Here is a 19165-nt window from a genome sequence, read left to right as displayed (position 1 = left end):
AATACATCACTTATCTTACTAAGCAACCAAAATCACTGATCTCTTGCTCTACTAAACACGTGTTATAAGTTATAAATATAATAACATTTAGGGATGTCAATGGGGCAGGGCGGGGGCGGGGGATGCCTCCCTGCTCCCCATCCCCGCCCTCAGATTTGCTCCCCATTCCCGCCCCATTCCCCGCCGTGGGAGAATATTGCTCTCCATCCCCATTCTCCACGGGGCCCCATTCCCCGCGGGGACCCCATTCCCCATCTACATAATAATTCTAACTAATTATTAATTTCCATATGAATAGAGCTGCAAGTATCTATCTTATACAAAAATTGCAAGATTTTATACAAAAAGCCTAAATAATACGATGATGACTTCTCTCGAAATAACGCAATAGGGGGACGCAACGACGAGTCAAAGGACAAAGCAGTGGACGAGGTAAGAGACATGACAACAGAGAGGAGAATGGACACGACGGCAGAGTTATAAAAAAGAACGCCGCAAATAGAAATTACGACGCGATAAGGGTGATGGCACGGTGAGGTGTGACGATTCGGTGAGAAGGGTGACGAGGGGTGGCTGCAGAGAGGTTAGATGGAGTATGGACAGTCTTAGGGATCTCTGAATTGAAGAAGGGTTATGCAAATAAAGATTAAGAGTTTTGGGTTTCTATATATGTGTGTGAGAAATGACTAAAAAACATATATGAGAAATAAACTATTAAGGATAATTTAAGGAATTCATAAATTTCGGGGAATAGCAGGGACGGGACGGGGATCCCCGCTCGGGTCCCCACACTTGCTTCGGGGGAATTTTGTCCCCATCCCCATCCCTGCGGGAAAAATTCCCCACAATCGGATCCCCATTCGGAGCAGTCCCCGCAGGGATCCCCGCGTCTCGGGAAATTTTGCCATCCCTAATAACATTACACTAAAGTTCATTATTACGAAAAACACACATGTAATTTGAAGAATATTTATTTCCTCTTATAACTTAAAGAGGAATGTTAGGACGAAACTATTAAAATTTATTATTTTATTTATTATTTAGTTATTAATATTTAAAAGTATAAAATAAAATATATTGTTAGATTTTTAGATTAAAAAATTTAGATTAAAAAAATTGAATTAATAATTAAGTGATGGACAAAATAAATAAATTCTGATAACTCTTAAATTTGTCTAACTTAAATAATTATAAGGATGTTTATGAATTGAATCGATTTGAAAATTGCAGATATCAATCTCATTCTCAAAGTTATCCGATTGAATCGGATTTGATCTCCACATTAATAAGATCAGATTACAGATTTTATGTAGGTATTCGAATATCCGATACGTATATCGACGGATCTGTAAAAATAAATTAATAAATAAATAAATATTTTTTATGTTTTATTTCAATTAATAAATTATGTATATTGTATTATTTTATTTTTATTATTTAAAAAAGTATATTTAATAACATTTTAAAAATAAATCTGTTTAAAAAAATAAAAAAATATTTTATTAATATTTTTTAATAAAAATAATTTTTTTAAAATATTTATATATTTTGTGAATATATTTGTGATCTGATCTAATTTGCAAATTTTATTGGATCTAAATTAAAAAATTGTGAACATTAAATTCGATCTAATACTTTTAGTGTTGGATTGGATCAAAATTTTAGATAAATTCTATCGGTATTTACCCACAAATAACAGAATATGCACGATAATACTTGTTTGGATAAACTGAAAATATTTTAAAATTATAAATACTATGTAATTTAATTATTATAATTTAAATTTCAAATATTCAGATATTTTTAGGAAATTAAGTAGGTGCATGATTGACTGTAATTTGCGTTATTAAGAGAGAGAGAGAGGGGATTTTGCAAATTCTACCTCCGATCTTTTGATTTTTGGTGTCAGAAATCATTCATTTGTAAACTATTAAAATAATATTTAAAAATTCATACCGTTAATAAAAATAATTTCAGAAGATTTAAATAGATAAATAAACTTTCAAAACACAGCGATAACAATGAGGAGTTGCCCTAGAGCAGTGGTGGAGGTTAACTAAGGTAATGGGTCATGGTCTCCCAAATTTTCTAATAAAAAAATTAATAATATATCTAATAAAAAATAAAAAATAATTCAGTTGATTTAAATGTTTTACTATAATTTAAGGTATTTAAGTTCAAAATTTATTTCATATTTTTATTGTATAATAATTTTTAGAGTAAATTTTTATTGGCTTTACAATACATCAATAAAAGAAAATTATCTAACAAAAATCATCATACTTACTATTTTGTTTCTTATTATAAAAACACATTTTTCTTTTTATTTTAAAATTAGGTATTTTTTATTTATTTAATTTAATATTATTTTATATATTATTATTTATTTAATTTAATTTTTTATATGATAAAAAATATTAAAATATTCAATAAATATTGATATTATTGTATTTGTATAAATTGATAAAAAAAATTAATAAATATTATAAATTTTAATATTTATTCTTCTAATTTTTTTTATATATTTTACAGAATATATATTCAAATTTTTATACAAAATAATAATGAAAAATCAAAGAATTGATACATTTTTTAAGAAGAAGACTAATATTTAAGAAAGAAAATATATAACTTCTACAACATTAACATCTATAAATAGTTCTTCTATTTTAATAAATCACAAAAAAAATGAGATACAACCTTCAAAAATTTAAAGAATTACATCAGATGAGTTTGACCTTAAATTTTTATATTAAATTTTTTGCCCCCAAGATTTTGTTTCCGCCACTGCCGTAGAGTGGTGTGGTAGTTGTTAATGTTATTGATGTTGGTGACAATTATGATACAGAGTAGTATGTTCGGGAGGCAGATTCAATGGTGAGTTGTTGTGGTGCATTGGTGAGATGAGGGATGGGATGGAATGGCAGTAGTGAGAATGAGGGTGGTGATGTGGCGGCGCAGTAAAAGGTGTGCAATGTGGTCGGTTGGTGGTAGGGGTGGCAAACGGGGCTAAATCTGTCGGGTCGGTCCGCGTAATCCGTCAAAAAAGGCGGGTTGGACTAGAAAATTGGGATCGTCAAATAGCAAAAATTCGCTTAATCCGCATCGCTTAAATTGCAAGGGGTATTTTTATAATATTTTTGCTAAAATCCAACTTTTCCCAACCCAACTTACAAGAGAATGAAGATGAAAATTGAGTGTTTTAGATTATGTTTATTTTGTTTTAGAGACAATATTTATAATTATGTTTTGGATTATGTTTATTTTGCTTTGAGAACAATATTTATAATTATATTTTGGATGAAAACTTAGTTTATAATTATGTTTATTAGATATTTATAATTACAAAGACTTTAACGTTTGTGAATATATAAATTATAATAGTTAAAAGTAAAAAGCAGAAGAGATTTTTTTATACCTTTATGTATATTATTTAATAGTTAAAAGTAAAAAAAAAAAAAAAAGACGATATTTGGCGGGTTTAGCCCGCTAACCCGCCAACCCGCCATTAGGCGGAGAGGACTGGAATTCTGGGACCATCTCACTAGGCGGGACGGGGTGGGACGGGCCAGCTCGCCTTCTAGTGTGACGGGCGGGACGGGGTGGGGCGGGCTTCCCCGCTTGCCACCCCTAATTGGTGGTAGTGGGATGAGGGCTAAGAGTAAAACGGGTAAGTTTATTATTTTATTAACAAGTTTAGGGTAGTTAAGGTATTCAAAGATAATGTTATAAGTTGTCAACATAAATAAGTGATATCTACTAAATAAATTAATAGTAAAAAAAGTCTAAAGTTGAATGCAATTTATCAAGAATGATTCAATATTTAAAGTGAAAATTTGTGACTAAAATTTATCACAATTATATTATTATAGGTTAGAGAGTTAAGTTTGAAAATAGTATTTGAGATTGATGTCGTATCAAAATTATTTTTGAGATTTTAATTACATCAATTATATTTTTTAAATTGACAAAAGTACATTTTGTTAGTCTTTGATCCATTTTTTGTTAATAGCATGCTAATATAGTTTGATGATATGGATCATTCACTTCACGATTTAGGAACGTGTAATGATACGATGACGGATCGATCCATGACATGTGGCGTGTTGATGTGGATAGATGTGCCAAATGTCACAATATTATTCGTCTACATGTTATTCACTGGGTCATCATTATAGATGCACCAAATTGGACCCTAACTTTGCATTAAATAACTCATTTTAGTTTTTGAAATTAAATGTCGTGCACCAAATTAGTTATTCACCAAATTTTTTTAATTCAATTTTCAATATCTTTGGATATACTAATTTCAATTCTATTTTTTTATATGTCATTTAAATATAAATGTTTTTATAAATTATTTTTAAGATTTTAGTTTTAATTATACAATTTTTTTATAATAATTTAACATTGACAAATTTTGTAATATAATAGTATGTTATTTTAAAAATATATATATAATTGATTAAACACATTTTTTTCATAAAAAAATACGCGTATTTTTAACAAGAAGTTAAGAATCAAAATACACATTTTTTTATTTTTTGTTTTTATAAAATACATGTTTTTTAAATTAATCATATAGTTCTTTTATGAAATAACATAATCATTGTTATGAGATGTGATATACCTTAAAATTGATTAGGTGTAAATAGACTAGATGAAAGAGGTCAAAAATGACAATAAAAATGCTTGAAGTGTCTTTACGTCAGTTCTAAAATAGCAGTAGGAGGTACTTGTAAGAGACTCCAATATCTAAGTCAACTAAGAGTTAAAATTTATTTATGTGAGAATTGAATTGAGAAATAATTGAATTTTTTGGGATATTTTTAGAGAGAGATGATTTTATATGAAATGAGTGTGATTTGTTCCTTTATTGTATGAGAAGTTAAAAGTTATCTCACGTCACATAATTATCAGGGTTAAATTATTATGAAAAAAATTATACGATTAAAATTGAAATTTTAAAAATATTTATCAAAAATATTTATATTTAAAAAATATGTAAAAAAATATAATTAAGATTAGTGCATTCAAAGATAATAAGAATTTTAAATTTATATAAAAAAGAAGAAAAAACTATTGAAGTAACTAATTTAGTGGACAACACTTAATTTTAGAGAATAAAATGAGTCATTTAATGAAAAGTTAAGGACCAATTTGAGACATCTACAATGACCACATAATGAATTATATGTGAACAAATAATGTTGCGACACATGACACAAACTGATACGTGACCAAATAGTATTGTGATACGTAGCTGACACAAATAGTATTGTGATACGTAGCTGACACATTCATGTACGTCAGCATACCAAGTGTCATTGTTGGACCCATTACCATATCATTACACGTGGTCAAACTACAAAGTGATGCATCATTAATGATTCACTTTATCGAGCTACATCTGCACTCTATTAACAAAAAAATAAATTAGAAACTAACATGATATACTTTTGCCAATTTCAATGATGTAATTGGCACCATTAAAATCTCAAAAGCGATTTTAATATACAACACTAATTTTATGAACCACTTTAAAACTTAATTCTATGTTAAGATGCTTATCAAGAAATTAGAGTTAATTAATAACATGGTTAATTTTTTTAAGCGTCTTCATTTTTATTTTCGATGAAAATGAAAATAAGACATAAAAATATGATTGATTAAACATTGTAAAAATATTTTCAACGAAAATATGTTAAAAAATAAGAACAAAGTTAAAAACACACCATTTTCATATTTTCAGTCTTTTTAGTTTTAACTTTTGAAAACATTTTTAAATTAAAATACGATGTTTTTGGTTTTGGAACAAAAGATTTAAATCTCTCCTACTCAATTTTATAATTTTTTTTCACGCTATATTTATCAGTGTATTTGTTCATTTTTTTCTATCTTCTCCTTTCTCTATATGTTTTGTTGTTAGGATATCCATTCTTTACCTCTAATTTATAAATACATTTCATGAAAAGATAAAGTTTTTTTTTTTTTTATTTTATTTGATCCTTTTGATTTTTTATTTTAGGCTTAATTTTTGTATCTTTGAGTATATAGACAAGGTAATTAAAGAAAAAATAAAATTTTAATTAGAATTAAAATATATATTTATTAAGTTTTTTATTTTATTTAGTATTGTGTACGTACTCTCTGAATTAACATGTATTTATTAAATTTCTTTATTTTTGACATTCGTTTTTTCGTTTAAAAAAATATTTTGTTATGAAAATTATTTTTTAAATCGACAACTAATTATAAAAGTATCGATAATAAAAATTAAAAGAATAAATAAAAACATAAAAATATTGACAGGAAAGTTGGCATTTTGTTTAAAATTTTTTTAACTTTAATATTTATTTATTCATTATTTTATTAATAAATTATTTGTTAAAAAATTATTTACATCAATAAATTTTGAAATATTAATTAATTCGTTTGGTGTAAAACTAATTTTAGTTTCATTTTTTGTTTCAATTGATGGTTTTTTATTATTATATAGTGCCATAAGAAATAAAATCAATATATATATATATATATATATATATATATATATATAAGAGATATTAAATTTTTCTAAAATAGTATAATAAGATAGTAATTTATTTTATATTGATACTATATAAAAATTAAAAAAATAAAATTGTACATTTAATAAAGATATAATTTTGTGATTTTAAATTATTGAAAATACATTTTAAAAATAAACTAACCAAACATATTTTTATTATTTTTGATACTTAGAAATAAATTTTTTCACAAACCAATCGCATTTTTTAAAATGCAAAAAGTTAAAAATGATTTTTATTTTTAGAAAATAAAAACAGAAAACGAAAATAAAAGATATTTTCACAAACCAATCAGTGCCTTAGTGGTTAATTTTTTTTTCTAAAGGTAGTTGGTTATATTTTATTATTATTGAAAAGTGAATTATAAAGATGTACAAAAGCAAGATAACATAATAAAATGTGGAAATTTTTTAAAATAATACACTGAAGATATTCATCCAATGGTGCATGGTCGAAAAACAAAGAAAAATCTTAAAAAAGAAAGAATAATAAGACAAATTGAATAAAGTAAGAGTTTGCCTCATAGAGATGACGATCTAAATGGGGAGTTCTTTGGATTTCACGGAGCAACTTGACAGAGCTTGCTAGAATAACAGACGGCATTGAAATAGAACCTTCAAAAATTAACTAGTTGCGAGCTTTCCAACATTTCCAGCAAATGATGGCAAGCGATTAAGGATTAGGTCAGCATTCTTCAACGGGTTAAGCATCTTTGTTGATGTAGTCCACCATGTCTAAAAATTGTTAGGGCTCTAAGGGGGAAGACAGTCACAAAGATAACTCTAAGACCAAACTTCTTTAATTCTTGAGCAATTGACCAAACAATGAGTGATTGTTTATGTTGCTTTATGACAGCAGGGGCATATTGGCGATATAGATGGGATGCGGCGATGAATCTGAGCAAGCACCAAAAGCCGCCCATGGAGAGTTTTGTAGATAAATAACTTAATTTTGTGAGGCAAGTTCAACTTTCATAGATCAATCCACGGCTTTTTCTGCTGCATATAATTAGGACAAAGTTGTGGAATAAATAGCCAATTCTATAACTTGAAGCTGTATCATATTGCTTGGATTTGCTCAAATCTCATTGCAATTTTTCTCTACTCTGCTGAATTTTAACTGACAAAATCATGTTTGCAAGGTCTTGAAAAAATAATTATTGAATAAGATTCTGATTCCAATTCCTGTTTTCAATAATTAAGTCTTTAACTCTTAGAACTAACTCAGAAATAGCATGTCTGTTTGGCATGTCAGAAATCATTAAAGGTTACGGAGGAGGCAGTCAAGGATCCTCAAAGGTTTGAATATTCTCTCCAGTATCCACAGCCCAGTTAAGACCTTTTTCAACAATCTTTCGGCCTTCTAGTATGCTCATCTATTCCCAGGAAGGTAAGACTCCAATTTCTGCAGTTATAGCATTATCATTGCTAAAGTATTTACCTCTTAGGATTTTGGATAATAGAAAAGTAGGCTATGTTACAAGTCGCCGAAACTGTTTGCCTAAAAGCACTAGATTCTGAATTATGAGATCTTTAAATCCAAGGCCTCCTTATCGTGGGCGAGTCATAGTGTCTCAACTAATCTAAGTCATTCGCCTTTCAAAACCTTTTTGTCCCCACTAGAACTGAGAAAGTAGAGAATGAATTTCTGAAATTAAACTATCAGGCAACTTGAAGCAAGACAATGTATAAATAGGAATAGCTTCCCCCACTGCCTTAAACAATACTTGTCTACCACCCGACGATAGAAGATTGCGCTTCCACCCTTGGATGCTTTTCCGAGCCTTTTCTTTGATCATACTAAAAGAAGCTTTTTTTCAATTTAGAGACTATAGAAGGCAAACCATGGTATCTATCCTGCGTCCCAATATGATTAATATTCATAGAGTTAGCCAGTAGTGTACGAATAGTGGAGGGAGTGTTGTGGCTAAAGAATACAACAGATTTATTAAGATTCACCTTCTGACCACTGATGCTTTCATAAGAATTCAATAAATGCAGGATGTTTGAACATGCCTCAGGATTAGCCTTACAGAACAAAATGGAATCATCAGCAAAGAGGAGGTGGTTGACCTTGGGCATCACCTATGTATTTGAAAACCCTGAATTAGTCTGTTCTATTCTGCCTTGTGTAGCAAGAAGGAGAGACCTTCTGCATAGAAAAAAAAGGTAATGAGATAGAGGATCTCCTTGTCGAATATCTCTATTTGGTTTGAAGAAATCATAGGGTTGTCCTTTCCACAATGACAGAATAAGAAACAACTACCACTAATTCTCGAATCCACATAATCCATCGAGAGTCAAAACCAAACTTCTCCAATATAAACCAAAGAAAGTGTCATTCCACCCTATCATATGCCTTACTCATATATAATTTTAGCGCAATTTTATTTTTGAGTCCTCTTATTTTGTTCTTCAAGTAATGTATACACTCATTAGCAATTAGGATATTATCAGAGATTAATCTGCCTTTAATAAAAGCATTATGCGTAAGGGCTAATTAGTTTATTCATCATACCCTGAAGTCTATGCACAAGTACTTTAGAGATAATCTTGTAAAGACTGAGGATGGGCTTATTAGTCTTACCTGAGGTATATCTTTAGCATCAGAAATCTTGGGAACAAGATAGATCTGAGTGTGGTTAAAACCCTTCAAAATTCTGCCTCCTAAAAAGAAGCTCTTAATTGCTCGAAATACATCACCACTAAGGATGTTCTAGAAGATTTGAAAGAACTTTGCTATCATGCCATTATCTCCTGGAGCACTTTAAAGATGAATGCTAAATATTTCACGTTTTACTTTTTTCATAGTCACTGGTCTTTGAAGCCTACGGTTTATGTGCATTGTAACCTTAGGTTCAAAATTAGTAAACAAAGGTTCAGGGTTCTCATGACAAGTGGAGGAGAAGATGTCCTTGAAATAAGATTCAGCCATAGAAGCAATACCAGCATTTGAAGTAGCCACTTCACCATTACTGTCAGTTAGTTGCCAAATTTTATTCCTTCGGGTTTGATTTCTAAATTTCTGATGAAAGAAAGCTGTATTCTGATCACCAAATTTGAGCTATTTGATTCTAGACTTATCTTTCTAATAAGATTCCTCATTTTGCAATGCTTTCTCAAGTTTGCCCTCTAGTTCTGAAATGATGTCACCTCCATGAGTTCCTACTAAACGAAGTTTCTCTAATTTAAACTGTAGTGAATCAATCTCCACCTTTGAATTAGATCTGTTTTCTTGCTACCATCTGACAATCTTATGCCGACAACGCTTTATTGTTTGAGTTAGGATATACATGGCTGAACTATCAATCTGTTCGTGCCAAACCTCTTTAAAAACTTGTCTTATTTTATCATTTGAACACCATCTTTCTTAGAATTTGAATCGTCGTTTAGATCTTTCAATTCTTGGATTAGAGTCTAAGAGAAGAGGGGAATGACCCGACCTTGATTCTGACAGTCTAAGAACCGATGCATTAGGATAAAGTTGTTGCCAATCAACTCCTACCAGAAATCGGTCCAGTCTCTTCTGTATCAACTCATCACCATCCTGCCTATTCGACCAAGTGAATGGTCTTCCAACCATACCAATATCAATCAAGGAATTATCATCAATAAAACTGTTAAAAGTTTCAATAGAGGAAGGAGATTTAACACCCCCACCTGCTTTTTTCAATTGATTAGAAACGGCAATAAAATCACCCATTAACACCACCTTACCGTGGAACTGTTGGGTGACTGAAGTTAATTCAACAACCTGAGCCATTCTATATTGATTATTTGAACTGAGATAAATACCTAGAACACCACAGGGAACATTAGAACCAGCTATTAAAACTGATGCCGCAATGAAAAATCTACCATGCTGTAAAATCTGAACAATGTAACCATCCCTCCATGTTATTACCAAACCCCCAGATAATCCATTCGGATCCACAATAGATCATTCCTTGAAACTACAAGATCTTAATTTTTCTTCAATTTAGAAAAATTGATTTTTTGTTTTACAAATAAAAATAATCTCAGGAGAGTAGAATTTATAAATCTTTTTAAGATTGTGGATTGTCAGGAGTTTCTCCAAATTTCGATAATTCCATGAGAGCAGTTTTATGTTCTTTAGTGATTAATTATTGTTGAGAGATGTTTATGTGAATGAAATTATGGATAAATCGATTATGGGATTTAAAACTAACAAAAGTGTTGATGAAATATTAATGTTCAAAAAATTAACTATTAGAATAAAACTCAAACTTAAACATTAAAATAAAAACAAATTAAATATTAGAATATTTTTAAAACTTTTTCGAGACCATTAGAGTAAAAAATATAGGTAAATTTTATGATGTTTTCTATTTTGGTATTTAAATTGTCTAAATTATTTTTAAAATAAAAAATTAAATATTTAAAATTTATTAAATATTAACTAGTTATCATTTTAAAAAATTAGACACTGTTTATAAAGAATCGTAGCAATTACCAAAAGTGTATTTTAGCGTAAAGTTTATATATATGTCAAAGTTTTCTAATTTAAATCCCACCGGAACTAACAAGATTAAAGTTTTAACATCCATATACTGATATGCCATAAACATGTATGACAATTATATATTATGACAGGTTTTGAGAATGGGGGTCGCCACGAGCAACCTTAATGAAGACATCTTCCATTGTGGTGTCAGCTAAACCCCATGCAGAAACAGTGAAGTTTCTCTTTGCAAAATCAACAGCTCCAAATACATCAGCTATTCTAACCTCCCCTTTAGGCAGCTCAAACTTCTGAGTCCCAGAAATATGGTATATCTTGTTAGCATTAGGACATAGCAGCCGTACCATGTTCTCCACTTCCTTTTCATGCTCCCAAGGTGTTGTCATTGTCAACACATAAGTTCCTCCATATCTTGCTTTCAACTATATAAAATGATAAACCAACAGATGCAGCTACCATCATAAAAGAACTCAAATCCAGTACAAGAAATATCTGGAATAGCGACTGATCGGGTTTTGTTATTACCAAAACAAGATTGGTCACTAAATAGGTTGCTAATTTCTAATTTGGCGACCGATTTAGCAACCACCACGAAAGCCATTCTAGTTGGTTGCTATTCCAATAATTTTTTATAGTGATTGAAACAAGAATAATGCAAGCAAGTGTGAAGAATCATTCAGAAGTTATTGGAGCAATTTTAGTTTTACCTCCTTTGAATTTCCTATGCATTGCAAGCTACCATCAACAAAGATTCCTAATCGATCACACAAGGCCTCTGCCTCTTCCATGGAATGAGCTGAAACAATAATATAAAGCAAGATTGGTATATATCAATAAAATATACAAGAAGGAAAAAACATAGATGATGGAAATCAGAGAGAGCGAGACACACTAGTGAGAATAATTGCACGATCCTTTTTGGCAGTCTTAATAACATCCCATAAGCGTTTTCTTGATGCAGGGTCTAATCCGGTGCTTGGCTCATCCATATAAACAACCTTATAAAGAAAAAGGAAATTACATTGTGATCAAACATAAACTTGATATTCTAATATAACTGTCAGGAACTATTAAATTTTATCTTTATTTAGTAGAATGGAACAACAAGAATTACGTTATAAATTTTTTAGTCTGATAGACCCTGATCATAAATGTTATAAAGTATTTTTCCTAAAAATTTAAAGCGTCAGAAAAGCTAAGACACGTAAATGATTCTGTAGGATTAAACTTTGATTAAAAGAATATACATTGGGATTCCCAATCAAAGAAATTGCAACGCTAAGCCTCCTCTTCATCCCTCCACTGTATTTTCCAACTTGTTTATCAGCAACTCCTCCATTGAAAAGGTTTAAACTCTTCAAAGATTCTTCTACTGCCTGCAGCAAAAATAGTACTCAATACTCATGCATTCCGAATAAATGCTAATGCTAGTATTGTTCAAATTGCATCTATACTGGACAATTTTTTCCTTCTCTAGCTCCAAACTCAACCAAAAACCAAGCCATAAATATTAGTTCACAAACATGCACAACACATTAATTTTTTGTTGAACCAAAAGTGTATTATGTCATATACAGTATTCACTTTTTTTAATCTTAATGCTGCAAAGTATTTTCATTTGTAATGTTGGACTCTTTACTTTCATCATTTTTTATTAATATATATCTCTTTAATAGTGGAGATCTTTAATTGGATAAAAAAAGAGAGAAGAAGATAATAGTGTCTAAAGTCTTAATATTTTCTGTAAGTCAACTTACCTGTGTTAAGGCTGAACCTTTGAGATTTTTAAGTCTGCCATAGAAAAGTAGGTGCTCTCTCCCTGTCAACCTTTCCCACAGCAAGCTAAAATATCAAGAAAATTTGTATATTAAAAAAAAGAAAAAAGAAAAAAAAGAGTTAGATAGTAAATAAATAAATAAAGTTGGAGGGAATTCTATTACTTATGTTGGGGGCATACACCCATGTTTGTGTATAGTCCATTCATATCAGTTCTTATGTCCATGCCTTGAACAAATGCAGTACCAGAGGTTGGCTTTGTCAGACCAATCATCTATAAACATATACATATATAAGTTGATTAGATTTCTGAATTGCCAAAAAGAAAGAAACAATGCAACATGGAATCATAGTAGAAATATTTATATTAATTTTTTGTGAGTAGTGGAAAGAAATGCAATTGAAGTACAAATAACTAACCATACTAATAAAAGAAGTCTTTCCAGCACCATTGGGACCAAGCATGCCAAAGCATTCCCCTTGAGGAACAGCAAGGAACAAGCCTCTCACTGCTACTTTATCCGGGTTTCCGTCCCTCCCCTGATAGACTTTTCTCAGCTTGTTGCAAACTATCCTGTGATTGCTGGCCGGTTCAAGTAGCAGTTCCTCCACTTTCTCTCTCTGAAGAGAGGGGAAAAAAAAAAAGAAAGCATGAAAATGCAGTATGCATGTAACACAACTCCTTAGAGTATATTTGGTTTCCGTTTTTATTTCTGTTTTATCTTCAGCGTATTCTGTTTTCAGAATTTTGTTAAAGAAAGAGAGAGTAGATCAACATGAAATTTAATGGAAGCAAGTAAGAATTCACCTCTTGGATTACATCAGGTTTATCCATCTGAGCCAAGGCTCTTGACCCCTGTATTGGCATATTGTCCTTTTGGGAAGACAAAGGTGTCTTCTTCTGAAATCCTTTCAAGAAAAAAAATGGACTTCTCCCACTTGCTGATGAGGAAACTTGATCAAGGTAGTAAGCAACAAAAAGGAAAACTATCCACTCAATTGACATGATGATTAAGATCTGTTTCATGCCATTTGTGCTATCATTCAGATCCTGCCACCTCATGCCAAGGGTCCCTGAACTATTTCCAACACTGACATATTCTGCAAACTCATTTAGCCCGCGAAATAAAGCAAACCCAGGATACAACTCCATAACAATGATCCATTTTTCTGGAGAAATGCCACAGGATAGTAGGTTAATATGAGAATGAAATAACTTCTTCACTTGTTAGTGGTACACTTTCATTCAATTTAACCATGCAACTTTAACTTTGCAACATGTATAATAGGCCCAAAAACTCAATTTGTAGAGTTGTTAGTTATAGGAAAGAAGAGCATAAATAGGAATACTATGAACTGCAATAGGAATTTTGCAAAATGTGAGATGACATTCCCCCTCTGATTTCTCTCTTCTATATGCATATTCTTCTCTGCAATTCTATCTTTATATCCAATTATCTCACTTATGCTCATTAAAAGGGTGCTCTCATTAATCAACACTCCCAGTGGTTCCCATAGGTGATTCATCAATCTCAAGTGAGTAATCATGGTAGAAGATCGGCTTTTTTGTGAAACAAAGTGAGAATGAATTGCTGAGGTCAAAGAGCCACCGAATAATTTCATACTTATTACAAACTATAAGCCTATAGCTCATACTTTTCATCCATATTTACAAATTACAATTCGTAGGAAGATCACATTGTTAATGAGCTAACAACATGACAAAAGTGGAGAAGAATATCTATCTTGGGAAACCAAAATTTCCTTGTTCCCACAGGATTAGATCCAAAGCAGGGTATCTAAGTCTAACCATTGAACAACATTTTCCACCATTAGATTTATTCATGAGAAAAGAAAGGTAAGCCATAAACTCTAATGAAAATTGTTATTGTTGTTATTAATCAACCATGTTTATCAACGTCAAAGATAAATTAGCCACAGCATCCTAATTTGCCACTCAAAGAAAGATTCTTTACTACAATACCCTGATTTTCAGTCATTTAACTTACTTGGAAACAGATCATTCTTCATCAAATCTGGGAAAAGAAAGGCAGCTGCCAGTCCAGTTCCAAAGACAACTATATATGCTGTAACTGCAATTATGAAAAACACAGGCCATTAATCAGATATGAATAAAAGAAATTAAATTTTGAAAGCATGTATAAGTAATTATAGACTTTACAATTTCAGAAACGAATTTGATCAAACCTGTAGCAGGCTTAACATTCGAAAACAGGGCAGCCACCAGAAATGCGGAGGCAATTTGTAAGTTTACATAGATAAAATAAAACACAAACTGGATTCCATAGTTATTCTCTCTGAAGAAATGGAATCCTGAAAAGGAAAATTAAATATCGTCAGTATTAAAGAGAATTGGAAAACACCAACAATGCTATACAGTTCAAATGGTTGTATTCATACCAAAGAATGAACCCATTAACACAAAGCACAGCATGTAGGCCATGGAAATGGCAAGAAAATAAGCATAGGAAATCAACCAGTATGGTCCATCTCCAAGACCATGCATTTTCATCATCATTCTTATTTTGTGCTGCTTCTCATACACCAACGATATCAGAATAACCTGCATAAAAAATTTTAGAGAAAAAAAAGTTTATTCCTGTTGAACAGCTAAATATACAACAAAATAAATTCTATTGTGTTCACATTATATATTGTTCAGTGTGCAAGAAACATTAAAAAGAAGAAGGCAGAAAAAACACAACATAGGGATAAGTAGGAATGTGAGGCATATTTCAAAAAATCAAAACTAGTTAAAAGAAAAACATTTTTTCAACATAATGGCAACACAACTCACTCATTTCTGTTAACTACTGTTTCATAGATACAAACAAATTGATTATATTCATAGTTGATCAATTTGTTCAGATATTTCTGCTCTTACAGGAAACAGTTGAAGGATGACCCATGTATAGAACAAACCACCCAGGAGAGAAGTTATATCAATCATTGTTGTGTCTGAGGATGCAGGTTTTGGCATTTCCTCTATAAAGTCAAATAACATCTTGGTACCATTTCCCAGCAAAAACTTCAAGAAGGCATTTGATATCTGCATGCATGCATAGATATACTAGAAGTCAGTCCCTATTGAAATATGTTACCAACACAAAATTGCTAATAATATATGTATAGAGGAATTGCTATTTCTATACCAACTTTGTAAAATTTACTGATGCAGTTAGTTTTCAAATGGTAATGACTAAAGCAAGTTTCTGTTGTTCAAATCTACTAGAGTACCAATAAATGAAGTACGTGTTTGAACTCTAGTGTTTACTTTGCTAGATAAAACAAAATGTTGGAAAGATTTTTCTGCTACATTATGTCATATACATTATTATTAGAAAACGGGATATGATGTCCAAAGAAAACAATGAGAGACAAGCAATAACAAGATTTAGACACATACCATATTTACAGAACGAGGAGTGCGGCTCAAGTTGATCTTATCTCTATTGTCATGTTTGTAAATTAAAAAGCTAACATTAAAAATATTCTTATTCGAATTTAGAAAGTCAAAAGCTGCAAAAACAACATTAAATTAGTATGGTTTTCCACAGATTAAATAAATTTAAACATAATGGTATACTAAGTACCTCCACTAATAGGATTCTTGTATAACGTGTAACCTGTTGTATCATCATCACAATCTTCAACTTGTAGCTCATCCCATATATCAGAAAAAGTCTTGCGCCATAAGGTAAAAGCCTGAGTACAATTCACCTTAACATCTAAAGAAATTAAACTTTTAATTAGTGATAAAAGCTCAAGGCATCTGATTCAAGCCATGCATATCTAACAGAGTCAGAAAAGAGAGTGTTCATCAAAGTTTTCAATGCAACATGCTCAAATAATGTCATTATCATGTCTACAAAAATGTCATTATCACAAGAAACACGTCATGTTCTGTAGTTCAATACCTCGGATCATTTTGGAGTCTCCCTCGTTGAAGTTAAAGGAGAAACTAGAGTTCACCTTACACTGATCTTGTTGTAGACGATAAAGGATATAAGAGTTAATACTTAACGCAGGGTCCACAAAAAGGGTTGAATCCAACCCAAATTCAGTTCCCTGCACAGTTTCTGATGGTTACACCAACAACAGGTTTTGAAACAGAAGACAAACGGAAGAAGCAGTAAATAATATTGACTCACCAGAACAACTGATGCCAAACTAGCCATGATATCAGACTCATTTATACTCAACTCAGTTGGGAACATAGTTCCAAATAAACCTGCACAAATAAATTTGAAAGAGAAAATAAACAAAATAAAAAAGGTTAATCAACTACATTTTTCTCAAAATGTAGTTTCCACAACATATCACTCCATTTCAGGTGACGTCTATTCTTTTCTGCATGGCATTCTTTTAGAATTATTCATCATACACTCGTGCAGTCGTGCTTCATCTAAAAGCTTAACTTTTGTGATAACTGAATTCATGATAAATACAAAACCAGCGACTTAAACTTAAACTTGAATTTACATCAGATTGCATGTGCAAAATATATAATTATATACTATGAAAAAAAATAAAAGTGATTCCATAAATTAAATTTTCTATCTGATTGAACCAAAAAGAAAAATGATTTCTCTTAAAGATTCCTCTTAAAAGCATTTAAAGAAACTAAAAACTAATATTTTTCAACAAAATTATAAGAACATATGAAGTGTCATTTTTTTTCAGTCAAGAAAAAGAAATTTTAGACAAAATTATTTGTGTATCTCTTCTAAATAACTAACTTGTAACTGTAAAATTTTTTCATAAGTCGGTGAAATTCAAACCCAATGAACTGATTTCGTGCACCTCACCCTTTGATTTTAACTCTCCATGGACTCAAAACTATCCAAAAAGATGGTTAATATAAAAGTTTTAACAATAAAATAAATTTTTAGAACATATAAAAAATATTAATTATTTCAGTGACTAAAATTTAGTGTCTAATTTATTAAAAAAATTAAAAATTGATATGTAATTTAAAAAATATAAAAATAAATAATTTTTAAATATTTAATATTTACTTTAAAATATAAATTTTAGAATTTCCACACCAAAATAGAAGCCACCAAAGAATTGACCATAAAAAAAACTTACTTTCTCCAAAAAATTGGTCAGTGCCAGTGAAGAGCATGGTGACATTGCGGGCGGCATCATTGCTGAAGAATCCGTCGCCGACGTCAAGTTGCAAAAGGGGAGGCCACTCCGGTGGGTAGGGTACGGGACACTTCTTGGCATCCTCTTGGCCCAAGAATCGGGGCCCACACACCTTCTCTGAATCCGGGCACTTGGCATGGGGCCCGATGTCGTGAACGCAGACGCAGCCTTTGCAGGCGGCGGCCTTCGTCTTCTCCTCGTCTTGAAGCGACGCTCTCTGCACGATGTCGACCGCCGTTTGGAGCGCGTAGAGCAGTACGACGAGGATCACCGGGAACAGCACCAGCCTCACGTTGGTCTTGACATCGCGTTTCTGTAAGAAAGTGAGGAAGAATTAACGAAGCAAGAAAAGAAGAAGATGAGATGGTTGGAATTGGAAGGTAGGTAACCTGGTAAGTTAAGTTCTTGCGGAGAAGAGCGTTAGCCTGTGTCCAGAAGCTAGCTGGGTTGGACATTGTTGTTTTCTGTTGAATGCAAAGTGTTTCAGTGTCTCCGCGTGAACGTAACCTTGTTATATCAGGTACTACTTACTACTAATGTACACTGCACTACTGCAGTTCCTTTTTCTCTTGTAGGTATGTTTTTCCAGGATTTTTTTTATTCAACCATATTATAATATTAAAATTAATTATTGATATAAAATATATATTAAAAAAATAAAAAAATATATATTAAAAATAAATTAAATTATATATATTTATATATAATTATATATTAATTTTAATATTTAAATAATATTTTTTATTTTTATTTAAAAATAAGTTAATTTTTAAAATATATTAAAATATAAAATATATTAAAATATTAAACGGGGATACTTTTTAAATTTTAAAAATATATTTACATCATTTTAAAGTATTTTACAAACCGATCATCAAAAAATGTATTTTACAAACCCCCGGGGATTCAGATAAAGCCAAAGAAATGCAGTGTACAATGCAAACAAAAAATATAAAGCCAAAGGATTTTCGATCCAATTTAGGGTGCACACAATGCTTCTCCACTAAGAAAGAACATATAAATGTATGGATATATGTTTCCTTCTTTTGTTTATGACATAAGAGGCAATACTAACCTTATCTGGGGTATTCAATCCAATTCAATCCAATCTTATTTATAGGGTTGGCAATCTAATTTATAGTGCTCCAGGTTAAAAGCTGAACAGATTA

General features: G+C 30.9%; 1 protein-coding gene across 1 annotated transcript; it reads right to left on the bottom strand.

Moving 5' to 3' along the window:
* Positions 1–11015: 11015 nt before the first annotated feature.
* On the bottom strand, positions 11016–18571 carry LOC107633364 (ABC transporter A family member 7-like). The gene is made up of 18 exons (XM_016337001.3): positions 18386–18571; positions 17937–18309; positions 16997–17076; positions 16763–16913; positions 16439–16573; positions 16252–16364; positions 15730–15894; positions 15246–15408; positions 15033–15158; positions 14834–14917; positions 13633–13994; positions 13245–13445; positions 12989–13098; positions 12806–12890; positions 12296–12424; positions 11941–12046; positions 11756–11844; positions 11016–11470 (listed from the first exon to the last, which is right to left on the bottom strand). Exons 1-18 carry the CDS (start codon positions 18449–18451, stop codon positions 11171–11173), a joined length of 2838 nt encoding a protein of 945 aa, XP_016192487.1. The 5' UTR covers positions 18452–18571; the 3' UTR covers positions 11016–11170.
* Between the last annotated feature and the right edge of the window lie 594 nt (positions 18572–19165).

Source organism: Arachis ipaensis, chromosome B1 (assembly GCF_059453495.1).
Source record: "Arachis ipaensis isolate K30076 ecotype BB chromosome B1, ASM5945349v1, whole genome shotgun sequence".
Lineage (NCBI taxonomy): Eukaryota > Viridiplantae > Streptophyta > Magnoliopsida > Fabales > Fabaceae > Arachis > Arachis ipaensis.
This window is presented reverse-complemented; position numbering and strand designations above follow the sequence as displayed.

Bases quoted from the DNA above. Each gene is read 5' to 3' on its own strand.
- LOC107633364 (XM_016337001.3), bottom strand. From the start codon at position 18,451: ATGTCCAACCCAGCTAGCTTCTGGACACAGGCTAACGCTCTTCTCCGC. The intron at 12,891-12,988 runs GTAATAGAATTC...TTGATATTTTAG, and splicing joins GGTGTATGCCCCCAACATAA to CTTGCTGTGGGAAAGGTTGA. The intron at 11,471-11,755 runs GTAAAACTAAAA...CATTTTATATAG, and splicing joins GCATAGGAAATTCAAAGGAG to TTGAAAGCAAGATATGGAGG.